The 19,711-nt window shown below is 39.7% G+C and overlaps 1 protein-coding gene across 6 annotated transcripts in view; it reads left to right on the top strand.

Moving 5' to 3' along the window:
• The window catches only part of LOC103755376 (calcium/calmodulin-dependent 3',5'-cyclic nucleotide phosphodiesterase 1C), a 190,300-nt gene extending 170,589 nt beyond the window's left edge, over positions 1-19,711 (top strand). For all 6 annotated transcript variants that reach the window (XM_018075442.2, XM_018075443.2, XM_018075447.2 and 3 more), the window contains one exon: positions 18,955-19,711. In XM_018075442.2, coding sequence (XP_017930931.1) covers positions 18,955-19,124 — 170 coding nt within the window. In that variant the 3' untranslated portion in view covers positions 19,125-19,711. The remainder of the gene's footprint in view (positions 1-18,954) is intronic.

Consider the following 19,711-nt stretch of genomic DNA (forward strand, 5'->3'; position numbering starts at 1 on the left):
TGTCTCTTTCTTTTTCTTTCTTTCTTTCTTTCTTTCTTTCTTTCTTTCTTTCTTTCTTTCTTTCTTTCTTTCTTTCTTTCTTTCTTTTTTTATGTATGCATGTTTTTTGTTGTTGTTTTGGGAAGTTTTTTTGTTAAAAAATCAAGGTCAAATTTCCTGATGCAAATGGTTCCATATTTCTGGATAGGTCAAGCAAATAGAAGAGGGTCATCTTCAAAAGCTAGTATTGCCCTTTGCTATGACTCAGCTTGTGAAACCAACACTAGGATGATGCAAAAGAATATAAAAGAAATAAAAAAAAAAAGAAAACTTGATAATATTTTATTTTTACTCTTTTCCTTTTCCCTGAGAGTCTTTTCCAATTGCTAGTAGACAGAATTTGATATCAGTTTTACCCTTACTGTAGAAGATTTTCTTAAGAATGGTGAATCTGTAGAGTCATTTGATTATTCATTAGGGTTTGATATTATTCCCAGATAATACAATGATAGCAAAATGTTTTTGTTTCTAAACAGCAGGCAGATTCACTCAACCCTTGGTTTTGTTCTCTTTTTGCAGTTAGGACAGAAATAACCAATGAAAGTAATATTCTCTTGGGACAAATTCTGTTGTCAGACTCTCAGAGTATGTATTAATATATGTCTTGATGTGCCTGCTTAACTTGAGATTGCAGGTAATTAGCTGTTACCCACATTTTTTCATGGGCCACTAGTAATAGTTGTTTGTCTGACCTGAAGATCTAGGAGAAGAGGGACAGCAGGGCATCACATGGATCAGCTCTTAACTTTCATCTCAATGTGGTCTTTCATCACTGACTGAATGGATAGGCCAAAGAAAAGGAAAAGTGTTGTTGTATAAGTATGGACAGACAAAACTAAAATAAGAATGTATGAGAAACATCAAACACATATGTAAGTGGTTTTCTGGCTTGGGATCTTGATAGGGATCCACCTAATTGTATGAAATTTTGCCTGTCTATTCAGAAATTGAGATATGTACATGTACATACAACTGTTTTTGCTGAATACCTTTCTGTTCAGGATGACTTCTTGCTGTGTTAGTCACATATGTATTTTACAAGGAATCAGACTCCTGTCATGGACCTCTTCTGTGTAAAGAACATGCAAAACATTGGCTTAGGAAGCTAAATATTTGTTTCCATTTCATGTCCAAAAGCACAGAACTTTAAAACCAGAGTTTGGGGGCTGTTCCTGCTTAAATTGTACATGTACAGGGATGAGCTTCCTGTGACACTAGTAAAAATTACATCAGTGAACTCAACCTAAATCCACATTTTAAATATGAATACCTTCTCACTTAAAAGTGTTTGTATCTGGGATTCTCATTATTGAGGCTAGAGACGTTTTGAGTTCTTTTTTTGTACACCAGAGTTTGAATTTGTTCAAAGCCAGAGACTTAGATTACGTTCATGCTGTGATAAGGTTGCACTTCAATTACATGTTCAGAAAGAAGTACATGAAGTTGTTAGAACACGCAGTTGTCTTCACTGAACCAGCTCATTTAAATAAAATATAAGGGGATATAGTGTTCCTGTTCATGAGTTCCTGGTTCAGTAGAAGCTCTGGGGTAAATTTTTGAGGAAAGTGGAGTGCTGGGAGGACAGTAGCTCCACTATCATCATTGAGCACATTCCATGTTGTGTGACAGGCAGAGGGCTGTGTCACACTTAGTGCTTTCCCGCCTCCTCTTTCCTCTCTTCCATCAGCATTCAGCCCCAATAAAAGAAGAATATAACTTCCAGCTCTGACCAGGGTCTTTGGAGGCACACTGATGAAATATCAGTAATGCAGAAGTAAATGCCGTAGTGGTGACTCAGTCTCTGCTTCGTAAGATTTCTTCCTGAGATCGGGGGGAACATACCCTAACCGAGTGTTTGGTCAGAGGTGCAGAATGATTTAGTCAATATTTAAGTTACCCTTACCTTTTATAGCGACTGAAGATGCCTTAGATTATGCACAGTAGAATAATAACAGTTGTAAAAAACACTAAATCTTTTTCTTCATCTGTTTCTGACATATGTATTTTCTTTCTTTCTGGGAGTGACTTCTTTCAAGACAGTAAGACCAAACAGCTTAATTCATGTCTGGTCAGTTCTTGTTTCTCATGCATGAGCACAAAGGTGTGAAGTCAGGTTGGAAAATGTTTTTCCTCTATTACTGGGGTTATTTACTATTGGTGGGAGCTAATAAGGGAAGTGGTGAATTTGCCGTTTCTTGGGGACTGCAGATCGGAGTTGCCATTCTAGAAGAGATGCTATAGGCAAAGTTATTGGTCTCAGCACACAGGTATACAGCAAAATGTTTTGTAATACATAGACAGTCAGCTAACATGCCCTGTTTTTAACTCATCTGTGTAAGGTACAGTAGATTATTAGCATTCTTAGAATGTTTTGTTGTCATGTAAAAAAAAAAAATCTGTGTAAAATCTATTAGCTAGGAGAATATATAAAGTGAAATCCAGAAATTGAAACCCTACAAAGGGATTAGGCCGGGTGACAGTATCTATTGTGGTGTTGCCTCCCAGGATCACACCTAGATTTCCTTACTTTGCCCCCGCAAACCTCCCTGAAATACTCTGCAGCACTGTGGTAGTGCATCACAAGCCAAAGGATGGTATGTTTAGACATGTCCCAGTTAAACTTGAGATCAGCCACTGTGCAAATGTGTAAAAAAAAATAAAAAATAATTTAAAAAATTACATAACTGCTTTCTCCTATTTTATTCCACAGAAGGAAACAATCAAAAAAAAGTGGAAAAATATTAGGTATTCATCAGCTAATGGCCTATTTTTATAAAAAGTGAGAAAGTATTTCTGGTTTTACATCTTTACCTAACTTTCCCTGGATATATAGAAATTATGTTTTCAGACACCTTCCTTTTCCAGCCTCAATAAGACTATACAAGCAATGAAAAAGCCAGAAAGTCTGCAAATATAGGGTCCATACCATTTGCCTCATGCTGAAATTTTACAGAATTATTTGGGAGCACCCACCTGTAGGCACGAAGGTGTCTTCTGGTGCCAGAGTGCTTTTTACAGAGGCTGGCATAGGCTAGGAAGCTGTGTGATAGAGACGGCACTCTTCTGCCTCTGCACAGAGGCTGCTAATGCTCTCAGAAAGCTCTGCCTTGCTGGAAGAGCACCATTTCTTCTGCTTCCCAAAAACTGTTGTATAATTTAGGAGGGGGGATCAGGCACTTTACCTTCTTAAAATAGAGAAGGATGCTATTGCAAGTATCCCTATAAGTGTTTTGTATTTTGTCTGGGACTGGTGTCCAGGGAACTAGCAGACCTTTGACTCACGGTGACATAGTGCTTGAACTCCTGTACACCTTATAATAAAAAAAAAGTGTCAATATGTTTTCATAGAATCAGAATTGTTTGAGTTGGAAGGGACGTAGAGGACATATAAAGGTTATCTGTTCTAACACCCCTGCAGTAAGCAGGGATATCTTCAACTAGATCAGCTTGCTCAGAGCCCCATCCAACTTGACCTTGAAAGCTGGGCATCTACTGCCTCTCTGGGCAACCTGTTCCAGTGTCTCACCACCCTCATTGTATTCTGTTCATTATTTAAATGGCTCAAAGGGTGACAGTTCACTGGGCTGCAGTGATTTGAACCATGCATTTCTGTGACAATATGCAAGAACTATTCACACATGAGAAAGAAGGTATTTGTTTATTTTTAATTTTTTTTTTTATGTACAAACCTGTGATGTGCCCTCTCAAAATACTGAAGTCAGCAGCTTTCCTTACTGTTGTGACCCACCCAAGAAAGGGGAGGGTAACCAAGGTTATTAATAAATCCCTTGGAGTGGATTAGAGTGAAATGACACTGAATAATCAGTGTTTGTAAACATATATGTGTAGGGTTTATTTTGCAGCAATTTTATTTCAAAGGGTAAACAGGTATGTGGCCGTTTTGGTTGTTATCATTCTATAGCAATACAGCAATATTAAAGCATCTATAGCAATAAGGCAACATTAGAACATAGCAATATGATACTATTAAAGCATAGCAATATTAAAGCATAGCAATATAGCACTATTATTAAAGCATAGCAATATTAAGGCATCTATAGCAATATCATCCACAGCAATATAGCAATCATTAGAGCATAAGGATAACACTTAAGGAAATGCATAGGGGAGGAAAAGGGAAAGAAAGGATAAAGGTGGAAAGAGATATATATATATATATATATATAGTCACCACCCGCGGGGTCCAGCGATGAAACTTGGTAGTTGCAGCTTCAATGTCTGTTAGTTGAAGTGGTGGTCTTGATCCGTTGGGGCTGGGAGAAGCACCCCCCCAAAACTCAAAGAAGTTATGAGTTATTACACACTTCTAGCTCAGGTGGGAATACCTTGTACCTCCCCGGGGTGGGGAGTTAAACAATTGGTAGAGCCATGGGCCATGCTATGAGCCTCTTCTTAGCCTCTTCCCTTCCTCAGGCTGGTATCTGCACCCATGATAGCTGGACAATGGCACCCACTTATCTGATCCTACAACAGTATTCAGGGGGTGTAGTTGGCTTTGCTGGATGAGCAGCTGCTTCTTTTCAGTTTGCAGACAGTCTTTTGGTGATCTTAGAATGTGTAAATCATTACCTGTTTCAGTCTCTGACATTTACAAATTATATAATATTTTTTTCCAAAAGTATATGGTCAGATATGTTTAATTATAAAAGATTATTGATATTACTAAATTTTCCATGTTTGAGAAAAAAGATAGATGCCAGAAGCTAATTTTTTTTTCTGGTAATAAGTGGTAGATTTAAAAAAAAGAGATTTTGCAATTTTAGACTTAAAACATATTTCAGAGTAGTTAGTCTAAGCAGACTGATGCGCATCTAAAAGCGCAGCCTTTTGTATAGCTCAAGCTGGTGTAAAGGTACTACCTATTAATACAGTAGGATGTTTAGCATCAGAATGAATCTGACATTTGTGAGTCTAGTTCCTGACAAGTGAATTAAGGAGGCAGATTCCTTTTTCTAGGTGTTTCTTTTTTTAAGCATAAATTTTGTGATTGAAAAGAAGCTTTCCAAAATGTAGTTGATATATGCTGTGTTTCTGCAAACTGCTCTTTGAGCATGCAAATGTTTGCATATGTACTTGCAAAGTCTTAGAAGCTCAATCTTACAAGCAAGTATATTTCAAACTAGATAGCTGATAGTGCTGTGCTGCTTTGTAATCAGAAGGTCCGTGAGCTCACCTAGCTAAAGGCAAATGTCACCTCAATTTGCTGTTAATCCTTGCAATTTCTGCAATGGCTCCCAAATCTGGCTTTTAATTAAAAAGCACAGTAGCCTATCCAAATTAGAAAAGACAGAACCTGACAAGTAAAGTACTTATTTTGCTTTAACTAGAATAAACAGATATATTTCCAGGAACTTGCAAGATGCTCTTAAGTATTTCTTATTGTCCCCTTTTCCTTCACATTTGTGCTGGTTTAAGATTTAACCAGCAGGGGAAATGAACTCAACTCAAAGGAGAGATTATAAGTCAGAATAACAATTTATTAAAATAATACAGTAAGTACAATCATACAAACAAACAATTAGTCTTAACCCACAAAACCCAAATGTATAACCCAGCACCCTGGGGCATGAACAAAGTGGTGTTCCTTGGCCCCCCCCTTGAGTCCAAAGTAAAGGGAGAAGGGAAAAAACCTGCTGGTTGGAGAGCTGTTGCAGTCTGGTCAAAAGTGGTGATTGCAGTCCAGTTGAGGGTGGTGGTCTCAGTCTGGTTGAGGGCGATGAGCTGCAGTCTTCCTCTCCTCTGGATCCCACGAGTGGTAGAAAAGTTCTGAAACTCCAGGTTTATATATTCTCCAGTTCAGGCAGGAATGGTCAATCCTTCCCTCAGAGCAGGGAATTCCATAAAAGGAATGGTCAATCTTTCCCTCAGAGTGGGGAATTCCATAAAAGGGTATGAGGATGCTCAGAGCGGGGAATTCCATAAAAGGGTATGAGGACAGGATGTAGCAGTACGTTCGGATACATGTCTGGAATAAAGACAAGTGCCAAAAATACTCAAGCACACAAAATATCTTTTATTACAGTGAGAATAATAATAATAGTAATAAACTTAGCAAGAGGGATTAAAAACTAAAAAAGGATACAAAGTAACTATCTTATCGGGTGGCATTAAAACAAATACTATGAACAGCATTTAATACAGTATTAACTAGTGAAAAGGGATACCAAAAAAGGATCTTAACACAATATTATGGATAACACAATATTGGTTAGTAAAAAGGGAAACTAAAGGAAAAATACTATAAACATAAAAGGGGAATTAAAGGAACACTAAAAGGATATTAAAAAAAGTTTGTTCTCTCAGTTGCTTCCTATCAAAAAACTGTGCTTACCCACACAGACAGGCCAGGGCTGTCAGGATCTGCAGCAGCTGGTCGGTGCCCGTGCTTAGCGGGCGTCCCCATGGAGCAACACAGTCTCGGTGGTAGGATGAGTATCGCTCAACTCAGCAGCTCTGACACCCCATTTTTATCAGTTCCACATTACACTACGTAGGGCCAGTACGTAGTATAAGGTGATGCCTGAGTGGCAGCCAAACACCGCCTGATCATTACCTAATGGCAACAGTCTGCGCATGCCCTACTTGTAGGGCAAGGGGCGAGCGACCCCTGCCCACATAATCTTCCTCCCATCATCATCTTTCTCACCCCTATGTATGACCTCTACCATTGTGTTTCAAGGGTAGATGTATCTATCTTGCAATATGTAGCAAAACCAAGGAAGAACTCAGCTCTGATAATAGGGGATATCAAGCTGACTTGCTAAAAAGCACAATGGACCTTACAATTAGCTTGTGCCATGAAGTTACATTGTACCATACTCTAGCTGGTTTCACATCCTAATATGATTCCGTTCTCACGCCTCTATGCTCCATTGATCATCTAATTCAAAAGTACCCCCCTTACACAGGAACATCCCCCCACAGGTAGGCCCCTCCCCTCCCCCTTGACAACAGTTTCTGGGAAATGGCATGGAGGGCCATAGAATACACAGTTTTGGGCTATACCTATCCAGTGATGAATCGGTCCCAGTTGTTCTAACTAGGACAACATTTATCTTAAAATAATGAAACTCCTCATCCTCTGATGATCATACCGTATTTTAGCCATTTATACTCAGCAAATGACAGTATAATTGACTCCTTTTCTCTTACACTTTTTTAATCCTCACCTAACAATTAAAAACAGAACAATGCTGTGCTTTCACATGTGTGAAACCAGTGCTGATCTCAGAGCTGTGCTGGCATGGTGTCTGAACATCAGCACTCAAAAGCAGAAATATGCTGGCTGAGGAAGAGAAGGAACCCTGTGGCACTGATTCCACACAAATCGCTTCAGGGAGTTGACATCAATGCTGGTCAGATAGAAAAGAGGGAAAAACCCCTGTGCTTTCATATTTTAAGACATAAATTCTTCTTTCTCTGAAGTGGGTACAGAGGTTTTTTCCCACTTGTGTTACCCACAACATGAGCAGGTCTGCTCAGTCTCAGTTCAGTGTCAATTGTGCATCCTAATATGGTGCTTCTCCTGCTTCCATGGATAGACAAGTTTCGTGATCCCAAATATCCCTTTTCCTGTCTGATGACTTGGTCAAAGCAGGACCAGCGTGGGTACCACTGCCAATGACATTATTTTCAGTTAAAATTAAATGCTGTCTGTGCATTTTCACTTGCTGAGGCTGCCTTCCTGTTGCTGCAACATCCCTTTTGGCCTCTAGCAAGCACAGAGAGTTCTGCTCTGAAACCAAGCGGGACCGGATGCAAGCCTGTCTTTGAGGCATTAGCTCTTCCTGCTCTGGGGACTTGACCACCAGATAAAAGGAAACAGACCTACTTGCAAGCAAGCTAGATGAGGACTTGAAACTCAGTTTTAGTGAATTTATTTGCCCTCATGCTTAGGCGCAAAACAGCGTGCTCTCACAAGCCTCATGGCACACTCTTGGCATTTTGTATTATTTTATTCTTCCAGGCACATATGTATGGGTACTTACAACACCCTGGGTTTAGATGCTGTCTAATGGCAGGAAGAATATACATTATCCCATTGTCTTTGTTGGTGGTTGTAGGAGTGCAGCTATGGGGTTTTCTAGTGAAAAAACCTAGCAGTAGAATGACAGAGGAGCATTTGATTTTCTTCTTGCTTGGATGATATTTTTATACACTCTTTTATGCAATTTTTAAAAATCTTTACAGTTTTTATTGTAGACTTCTGGTTGGGTTTTTTATCAGGTCTTCTGGTTTACAGGCCCAGATTCTCAGAGGAATATTTTGCTACCCTCTTCTCCTCCAGTAGAAAAAGGTCATTGCATTTGCAACATTAGCTTAGAGCAAAATGACATCTAGGGCCTGACCACCCTTTTATTTGCACTGAAATCAAGGGAAGTTGCATGAAAAGTTCTGCTGGTCCCACTTCAGCATCTGGAGTTAAAGGCTAAACAACCAGAACATATGCAGCTCGCCACACACAGAGCATTATCTGTAAAGCCAATGCATCAGTATGGGGCCGTCTTCCTTTGCTGTTGTAGGAGCTTAACAAACAACCTTGAGTTTCATAAACGAGAGACTATCTCTGTTCTGATGATGCTGCTTCTTGTAGGCACTTCAAAGTCATTCCACAGTGCACTGTCTACCTTCAGCAGGAAGGAAGGATGGACACTATGGCTTATCTGTGACTGTAGATTTCACAGCTTTTGTGGTTTTAACCCTACAGTGACAGGTTCTAAATAAAATTAAGAAATATTAAACCTCTTGGTAGGAGGGATAAGAGGAAATTAACCAAATTCAAGGATCTTGGTCTTATAAAATAACATTTTCTTGCTGGCATTTTGCAGGAAATTCTATATATGAAGTTATATGTATGAAGTTTAGAGTATGTTAGCAGAACTGATGATGGAGATGTCTTTCTTGAACTGAATTAAAATAAACACTTGTTCTCTAGCATTTTTCAAGGAAGAAAAAGGTAGGTTAATGTGCTATTTTTCACCAGGACATAGAAAACAAACTAAAATACATGCTGACAGCAAAATTCAGTGCAAGTTTGCTCTTGGGACTGGGTGGGTAGAGTAATGAAAAAAACCTATTTGGCTTTTTAGGACTCATAAGGGAAAAAATAGGAAAACAAAATTAATGACACTATGTAGTGGCAAGTATTCTCAATTGTTCTGATTCAAAGAAATCCTTAAACAATATGTAAAGCACAGTTTTATTATGGCTGGGGGATGCAGAGGGGTTTCACTCCCCCATGCATTCCACCGAGAAAAGAAACACAACAGCTTTTTATACATTTGGAAGGAGTGAATTTCAAAAATTATCTATCATATACACTCTTTACGAAGTCTGCCTTATCTAAATAGACATTTGGTTGCCTAACTCCAATTCTTCTTATTATAGAGTGGTTACATAAAGTTTTATAATTTCAAACAGCTTAGATTCCCCCCAACCCTCTTCTGTCTCCCTTGCAATACTACATGCTAAAAAGTCTTTCCCGCATTCCCTGACAGTCCCTTTTGGTTCACGTAAGCTAGCTTTGTCTTAATTGCCCACAATTTGGGCAGCAACCTTCTTTCAAGCAGTTACAATTTTTTAAAGTCACACTAACATAGCTAAATTTTTATTTTATTTTGTCTTGTCTTTATTTCAGTTCTGAGATTGATTTTTAGCAGTATGTATTTATTGTTAGTTCTTGATTTGAAAGAAGAGGCTTATGATCTCTAAAAAATTTTTCAGCGTTTCCAGTTTTTCTGTAACTAAGTCCATGTATGTTCATCCTATTACCAAATAGAAACAATGAGTTCTGCACTCATTTGAATTAAAGTTGTAGAGGAGTTAATTTTTTTCTGGTTCTTTCTACATCTGATTCAGGTGTGGTGCTTGCTGTTTACTTTTCAGCATTCAGCTCCCCACTTTTTTTTTTTTTTAAGCATAGTGGGAACATTGTTTAGACAGCAGTTATTTCTTAACACTTGCCCCTGTGAGGAGGAGTTAGTGTCATTACCTGATTTTTAAAGATAGGGAAATTGAGGTAGGGAATTCATCTGGCTTATTTAAGGACCCCAAGGTAAATCTCACCTTTCCACTTTTCTCTTTTGACTCAAATCACAAGCCGTAATTGTACCTAAACAAAGAACAGTGCACCACACTGGTGCCCACTGAAACACTTGCTCATTCGATTCTTTTTAAATGTGCCACTTAAAACATGACTATCAGTCTTATAGAGCTGGTGTCCTGTGCTACAGTATTGCTTATAGATCTCCTTTTGCACCATTATGTTACATCTCTACATAGCACCTTCTAGAAAGTAACTTAATCCACTTGTAGACGTGGGTGGTGTCTGTGCAGGAGTCATTACAACACATAAGTAACAACCAGAATTTTTGTGTAGCACTGCTGTTTTTCTGTTTAATCTTTTCTTTTAAAAAAAATCCAAAGGTGGTCATGATAAAGAGCGTCAGAAACCAAACCATTCTCTCTAATGTTCAGAGATGTTCATTACAGGCATTAAAGGCTTTGTGCATTCCTTTTGCCCAAAATTTCGCTTCTAATTCACTCCTTTTCTCTCGGGGAGGTTCACTGGTATTGATTTCCTTAAGAACATCGTGTGCTTGCTATTCTCATACCTTACTGGCTTGGTACCTCCAGTCTAGTGCAAGTAGAGATGAAGCTAAGCTGCCAATTTCTGTTAGATATTGAGGGTGTTTGTGTAGTTGACTGTGATCAAAAATGCTGTTAAATAAGCAAGAAGGGAGAAAAGATGATTTGGAGATGGCATCTACTGATTTGGGTGATTAACCTCCACTTGCAAATACAGTATCAGAGTTTTTTCTCTGCCCATGACATAAATCTCCAGAGGCATTCCCAAAGGTGATGTCAGCCACTTGCTGAACCTCCACAGGAGCAATGTAAATGCTGTGTGCCTTCAGAGCCATGCTGGGCAGTAAAACTGTCATTTGCCAGTTCTGTGAGGACACAGACATAGCTCAAGGGAAAGCTATCTGAGGTCTGTCAACAGTTCATAGATCCAAAACTTAAGATCATGAAACTTCCAGAATCAATAAATCAGGTATCTCTGCCCAAACTTGGTAAGTTACATGAATGTTTGAAATCAATTCCTTTAGATTGAAAGGGCCCCAGAAGTGAGACTACTTTCCCAGTTAATCTCACCTAGAACCATGAATAAGAAATGGCAGAAAAAGATAATAAACAATGAGTAGTAGGGGCAGCACTACAAAAAGCATTTTGATTGTTAGTGGGATTACCATTTATCCATCTCTGCTGAAACTACTCTTTCTTTTCAAAGGTCCAGTGCAATGTTCAGCTGACTTACCAGGCTTGTGTTCCTTGGCAAACCACCTTACATTGCCAGGTCAGTCAGTACTGCCTCACTCTAATTTCCTTATATGATGCAGCTGTAGAAATTGGCACACACAGTGCCTACTGTTTGGGAGATGGATATAAACAGATGACTTCTTCACGTACGGTATGACTTTTACACATTTAAAAAGTTAAACCCATTCACTGGGATTGAACTAATGAATTATTGTTTTTAATACATTCCAGTTTTTTAAATACCTGATTTTTTTTGTCTTGCAGAACAGGCTTCACAAATTGTTTTACGTCAACTGGCAAATTAATCTGAGTTTTTATCCTATAGACAGAGATATTGAAGGGATAAAATAAAGCTGTTTTGTGGACCCAAGTATAGGTCTTTTTGTGCTCCTCCCATCTACCAAATCCTGCTGTCTCTATTTCACCACAATAACAATTTTCTTAATCAATTTTTGTCCCACAACTGTCAGAAGAAAGGGAGGATAATATGAAGCAATTACACAAAATAATGACTTACTGTGAACGTATGTATAATTCACAGTAGGTGAAAGAGAGCATAAGTTTGCTGGAAATCATCAATAACCAATAAAAAAGCCCAAACTTCAGGCAAAGCACTTACAAGTTTTACTAAAGATATTTTCACAAGTAGCTGTTGTGCCAGCAGATGAGGTATGGTGTAGCTCCATATATAGATGCCAATGTGCAGTAGCATGTTTCTGTGCTGTTTCAGTTCTCCAAGCTGTTCATGGTGTGATGTTCTTTCACAGTGTCTCAGTTTGAGACAATTTGGAGGGGTGAAGACCTCGGATGGAAGTCTACTTCCTCAGATTCAATACCACTGGTTCTCTCCAATACAGAGAGAGAGAGACCAAATACACATGGATGTAAGGGAAAAAATAACTCCTTACCCATAACAATACCAATAAAACTGGGTTAAGCTAGCCAGTGAGGAGAAAATTCCCAACCTCCACACTATTTATTGAAGCAATCTTGAAGCACTGATATTAAAGCTAGCTAATTATTAAGTAGAGAATGATGTTACTCACCCTTACCAACAACCATGCTCAGTCTCAAGGATTAACCTCAAGGGGCATCCCCTCTCAAGGGAGGAATCTACACAACACACTCCTAGAAGGGGTATGTTATAGGTCCCTGCTGTTAAAAAGTGGGACTGAACTTTTATAATATAAAGTGATTGACTGTTGGTCATATGTTTTTAGGCTAGCTGTGTCAGCTATGCAGCCTTTAGCTCAGCAAATTTAAACAAGTTATTGGTACTATCCAGTTGTTGGTTCCTTTATCAGGAACTTTGCCTGCCACATCCTCACTTGTGCCAGTTTCTGTCAGGAAACACTGAATGTTTAGCTTTTGGATTGTTGAGTCAGGCTGGTTTCAGCATTCTTCAACACCAAAAGCATCATGATCCGCCTTCTCAATCCACCACTCATAACCTTTGCAAAGGGTAAAGTTAAAGCTTAGGCAGAGCATGTTTCTAAAGAGACTTCACTCATGATTTTCTTGCAGGTGGCATTCAGAGGTCTTGCTCTTTGGAGAGATCTTGGAGAGGTCTTGACTTTTGGAGAAAAAAGTTGTTTTAAGGAAAAATTGTGGAATGAAACGTCAGTCTATAACTCATCTAATGTAAACAGATATACTCATAAAACTAGCTCAATTTTTATACATTCTAGAATATTTGCATTGGTCTATTGGGCTTTTTTAATAAGCAATGCTTACACAGGGCTTTTCATCCATTTCTCCAACTCAATATCACTTCTAATCCATTGATCCATTAACGAGTACCTGCAAACAAAAAATTGCGCATCCCTTATGTGTGGTACTTCTGAGCCTTCAGATCACCATTATAATAACCAGGGAGAGAATATAAATGCAGAAGAGAAGGGTTTGGCATAAGCTACCAAGTACAGTCCCTTCATTATTGCTGACTTGCTAAATGACCTTGCTCAAATCCTTCTTGTGTGCTCAGTTTCCTCATCTGTTTGGGAATGATAACATTTACTCCTCTTTAAACCTATCTGATCTGGAGATCTGTTAACTGTTATAATTAGAAAAAGAGAAGTAGGGAGGATCCACCTTCAAAAGATGGGAGCAATCAATCTAATACTGTCCCTTTTTTCAAAAAGACTTGATGTGTTTGTTGCCAGTCAAGCCTTGCTTCCACTAGCAATATTCACTGTGACAATATCATGTTGAATTATAGGAAGTTGCCTTCTGTCTGGCACTTACAGAAATGACTAGCTGTGTTTTGACTCTCTCTTTATTAGACACTTCCCACTTCAGTGTAAGTTTTGACACCAGCTGGCTTAGGGACTCAGTGGGGGATTTTTATTTGGCTATTTTAACACTGGTACCTTCCTACCCATACCCTATTACCATGGCTTACGCAGCAAACTGTTTACTCTGGTACGGTTTGCAAATCAGTCTTTTCTGTGCAGTTATTTACAGTATGTGATGAAGAGTATGTAATAGTACAATGTTTTCCATGTATGTAGTCCAGTGACAGTAATGTGTTTTGTTTACAGCCATTATGGTGTTTTTTCTCTATGTTCTATATATAGATCTTGTTTTGGGGGGGTTGGTTTTGCTGGAAGAAACCACTAACCGTCTGCCATAAACGTACATGCACAATTTTCTAATTGAGAAAATGTTATTTTCTTGCTTTTTTAATGCAAATTGCACTCAGCATCTTGAATAGAAAGGAGGAGCTTTATCACATTGTCTTTAATATCACTTCTAAAAGGGTGAGGCTGACCAGAAAAGGCATGTGTGTGCATGATCCCATCCATCTCTTTGCCAGCAGGTTAGTCAGTCTTCCTCACTGCTGTCTATTGAATCTGTACCTTGTCAATTTAAAGTGTGCAAGAGGAAGACTCACCCAAGGTCACAAAGCTGGGAAAATTTAAGGAGGTTAGGTAGCTGAGTGCAGGAAGAGCCCTGGCAATTTTCCTACCTGGACTTGACCATTGTTGAAACCAGAGTCCTCTGGCAGCATCTCACAGCACCACAGGGAACCCATCTGTCATAGGCACATATGCTGCCTCCTTGAATGACTCCTTTTTCTCAGTACAAAGAGGATGAACTAAACATTTCTCCAAGGAACCTGAACTTTGTATGGTGAGAAAGCACAACAGGGTCATTGATGTACCCAGGTTATTATTATTTGCAATCACTATATTTTTATATATATTTTTATATATTGACTATATTTTTATTTCTATGTCTTGGAAACATTTGGAGATCAACTTCTGTCCTGGGAGAGCTCACATGGCCTCAGTGTCTGGGACCAGTCTTCTGTAGGACCCCCCAGCCCCACCATCTCCTGTCAAGGGCCCAGGGGATGTGTCCCAGCTCAGCCTGGGGCCTTTAGTCCCTGCCTGAGCCATGCTGTAGATGGGCCCATGTCTGCCCCTGTCTCCTGGGTGGGCCTGGGATCTGCACTACAGAGACCTGCTCTCTGGGATGGACCCCTCAGACCTAGGTCATAGCTTGTTATGCAGAACTCTAGGAGTAACATACTGTATTCTATCCTATTTCTATTCCTGTTTCCTGCATGCACCATGACTCAAATAATGAACAACAGTTTAATTTGCCTGAAATTCCATGAGCTTTTCAGCATCAAAAACACTTTCAAGGACACATAACACAAAAGCAACAACCAGAATTGGGATTTTATTTTTGCTTTTATTTAATTTTTATTTTTATAAATCCATATCAGAGCCACTCTTCACAAGTATGTGTAGCCAGGAGCAGGCTGATATGTCTCAGTTTAGTTTGAAAAAACATCCTTTGCAGTCTGTCAATCTGACAGAGCTGCAGAAAGCAGCAGAAGGAATATAGGCCAAGCAAACCTGTTTCCTGAAGAGAACATGAAGAATTAGGATCAGGAACAACCACACAAAAGAAGAAAAAAAAAGAAGTATGGATGTGGGGCATGAGAGGTCATCTTTGTGGTGCATGAGCAGCCAGCAGCAACCTGGCCAAAAGGGACTGGAAGAGCCTGACCAGTCATCATGCTCAATGCTGCAGAAGAATCAAAAAAACCTGAGTGGTGACTGTCAGTCTGCACTGGTGTAAAGTTCCTTCCTGACCCCAGCACTGGTGATTGGCTATTCCCTGAGCATGTGAGCAAAACCCACTTCCGCATCATCCCACAGGCTGGTCACACCTCCCAGGAGATGCCCAAGACCTGTTCTCCCCCAGTCTGGAGCCATCTCAGGGCTTCTGAGAGTGGCCACATGCCCTTGAGCGAAAGACTGGCAGAATACCAGTGAACGCCCCAAACCACTTGGACCCCTGCTAACATCTCTGCATCCCATTTCTTACAGATTCTGCCCCTGGCTCCACAGGAGGTGAGGATGGAGAGCTCTTTAGTGTCGCAGGTACTGACCAAGAAATAACTGTCTTTGGACTTTCGTTGAGATGTCTCATTGGAGAAAAGTGAATTTTTTATAAACACAGATTTTCTTTAACATTCTTAGGAGACTGAGTCTCCCCAGGTTTAGACCATTTTTTGAGTGACTCTGATGAAAGTCTTGGTTCTCCTGATCCTGTGTCCTGCAGATCTTTCTGATAGTTACATCAGAAAACCTCCTTTGTTGACAAGGCTGCAAAACGGAGAAAGATTTTTCCCAGCAGTCTAGGCTCATTTCTCATTTGCAGTAGTGTACTAAGAGCAGCTCTGGCATTCATTCCTTCATCTGCTGTGCAAATCAAAGTATGATGTTGACATGGGGCTAGGTGTTTATACCAAGTGTCAAGTGGGAGTCCTGACCTCTCTCTAAAGAATCAAAGAAAGAGTTGTATCAAAGAAAGATTAAGAGGAAATACTGTGTGGATGCTGCCCTAGACAAATCTGAGATTTGCACAGCTGCTGATTTGTAAGATGGTGGGTTGCTGTCTTGGTTTACTGACAGTATGTCCCAGGAGGTGGGACCTCCAACGGAATCGAAACCCCTCCCCCCCAAATCAAGAAAATTTTTTAAATTACAAGGTGTTTGAGTGAAGTATGAAAAATTAATAACAGTATTAATAAAAATGGAGAACAAAACAGAACAAACCCAAACAATAACAAGAAAATGTCACCTTAAACCAGTCTTTCAGTACTGTGGCACCGAGACAGCAATGAGGTTCCGACGGAGGTCGTGTGCGGAGTGAGGGTGTGGGGATGTGCAGAGCAGCGCTGGCGCCAGAGGTGCGGAGTGAGCAATGGCGGTGAGCAGCAGCAGGGAGTGTGGGGCGAACAGTGATCATGGGCTGCAGTGGCGGGCAGCAACGGCAGCTGTAAGCAGTGCTTACTCTGAGATGATAGTGGCAGCAACAACATCAGTGGTGAGCGACGGCAGGGAGGGTGGAGTGAGGATCGATGGGGCTCCAAGCTGCAGGGAATGGCAGGGTCTGGTCAGCAGCGAGGAAACTGCCAGAGCCGAGAGCCATAGCGAGAGAGAGCAGCCTGATCATGCTTCTGCATTCGCACCCCTCTATCGGAACCAGAAAGAGCGAGGTCTAGTAGCACCAGCAGTTTTATGCTTCCTAAACTCTTGTGATATCTCCTGCAGCGACCTCTCCTGCCCACCAGCCCTTCCTGCCCCCACGGGGGGGGTGGGGTGGGGTGGGTGAGGGACTGTCCAAAACAGCGTGATGATATGAAAACAAAGAAAATCTTCTTCATTTAGGTAAACCATAACTGTTGCACATCCTGCCAGTCAGAGTAAACAGAGCAGCTTAGGCATTCTTAGCCTCCTTGCTGAATTAGTGTCTGGATAACACACAAATAGTCTGTTTGTATGATGCTACTTGTAGTCTACACTGATATTGTTGGTAGTACACTGGCACTACCAACAGTGTGCTACCAAATCCCTATTCTCTGCTTTCATTGCCTTGATGATAGCCATGATCATAAAAAATTATTATTTTCCCTAAACTAAAAAAGAAAAAAACCCACCACCACCAACAAAACAAACCAAACAAACAAAAAACGAAACAAGCAGACAAACAAACAAAACAAACAAACAAACAAACAATCACTGCTCATGTGAAGGTCCTGAGAATCATAACCTATTGGAGCCCCATATAAAAACCCTGTGAGGTAAGTATTGTCATTTTTATTCCCATTTTACATGCAGAGAAACTGGAGTGAATGTTGTAGTCCGGGTCACATAAGAAGTCAGTGAGCAATCTGGGAACAGAACTCTAGAGTCCTAACAGAAAGTCTTCTGCCCATCAGTTTGAGTCACTAAAGTTTTAAGAAATTAAAAGTCATGAATCCCCTTTATCCACTCCTGTATGAAGATGATAAATACTACTGTTACTGTTCTGGATAAACCTCTTAAAACTATTAGCAAAATCATATCTTCTGGCAACAACTCAAATAAAATTCCAGGTATCAATAAACATTTCCCCACTCTGAGCAAGGGAAAATTAAATAACAGTTTGGCTGAATCTATGCTGAGTACAGAAAATGGAATAAATATGGAAAGTGAATGTGCCTCAAAGAGCAGTAATTCACCTGGATATTTTTCAACCTTTTAATGAATGTGAATTCATTAAAAGTTGAAAACAGGAAGGATTGTGACTATGAAGAAATCCAGATGTGTCTTTCTAAAGTTTATGAAATCTGTAGTTTTTTATTTCCCAAGATATTTTGGAGCATGATTAATCATTCAAGGAGCTTAACAAGATTGGAGTGTGACTGTTCTAGCATTTGATGTTAGCTAGCTCACACAGGGGAATCTTTTTCACTTAGGATTCATGCTGAGAGTGATGACTTTTCTTTTAAAATGCTTATCATACTAATTATTGAATTGGTTATTTTGCAAATAATAACTAAGCATAAGATGAAAGCATTTTGATCATGATCATGTTTAATTTTTTAGTCTACCTATGTAAAGAGGTAAGAAAGCAAGACATAGATTCAAATAAACAGAATCAAGAAGTTGAGAATGGTCAGATTCATATGTATTCCACTTCTGACTTTCACAATGACCTGTAGTTTGCTGGAAAATCAGACAAAATGCATCAGATCTACCTATTCCTGAATTCTGGGAAACATGATCTCTATCCAGATTTATTGTTTTGAAATCATCTTGATATTTTGGGTACAGTGAGGTGTTAAGCTATATATATTTAGATAGGTAAGTATAGGTCAGTTGCTTCTTCATCTACGTATGACAATTTAGCTACTGTCTAAACTGTTGTTTCCTAACTCTGAGAATGTTCCTTGGGATTCAACTGTATTGATGTAGTCTGCTGGGATGTCTGAATAAGGGCATGATTTCAAGATCCAGTGTTTCAAACTGGTTAATTGCCCAAATTTCAATTTTGGAAATGCTTATGTTTCATTTCAGAGTTTTACATCTATATTTATGATTTGCATTTTTTTTCTGAATGTTTTTCTAACCCAAAAGAATTCCGGCTTTCAGGCTGAGAAGCCCTCCTTTGCACATACAGGCTGTGCTGAATGGGATGGACGCAGCTTCTGAGGAACTGATTTCTTGTCTACTAGTGAGTGAAAGCTAGGCATGGTAACCATCGTTGTTATTCCTTTGTCACCTCCAGCCATCAAACCTCAGCTGCATCACCTCAGGAGGCCCACTCACAGCTCAGGAGACTATTTCCCTACCTTCCACAAGAAATTGGAGGAACAGCAAGTGAGATGCAAAGTGCTTGATGAGAGGGAAAGGATGAAGAAGATTCAACATATTTCCCAGAGCTGGAATAGGAAATAGCAGAAGAGTTAAAGAGGCATCTTGTGGAATGATGCTTCTCACAGGCAGATGGAGGATATTGTGCAACCATTGCACAGCCATACTGCACTGTACAGCAGCTGCAATTTTGAATAAAAGCGAGTGTATGATTTAACTAAATGATATAATGGACATTTTGTTAGAAATGTTCTCAGTAGCCTTATTATTGCAGCATATGCCCACTTAGTACTAAAGTATTGGGCTGCTACTTTAAAAGATGTAACTGTATATGGCTTGTCTCCTGTCAAATTAAGCCAATGCTTTCCTAGATTATTTGGCTCCTTATGGCGTTCTCAATGCGACCTTCTGCCTACCACAGATAAAACAATAACTCTTGTTTCAGACAGCAAGGGAAAATTTTTTATTGTCTAGCAGTACTGAGAATAAATGTTCTCCTGTCATAGTGTGACCTATCAGGAGGATGCAGGTGGAAGGCTGGAGTACAAAATCCTCTCCCTTCACTCACTGGAAAAAGAACACATAGCACAGCATTAAAATTGTTCTTTGCTCAAACTCTGTTCGATGTTAAATAACACTGATTGTTTTCTATGGCATTAATTTAGTTGAGT

Source organism: Manacus vitellinus, unplaced genomic scaffold (genome assembly GCF_001715985.3).
Source record: "Manacus vitellinus isolate BGI_N305 unplaced genomic scaffold, ASM171598v3 scaffold_3_pilon, whole genome shotgun sequence".
In the NCBI taxonomy this organism is placed as follows: Eukaryota; Metazoa; Chordata; class Aves; order Passeriformes; family Pipridae; genus Manacus; species Manacus vitellinus.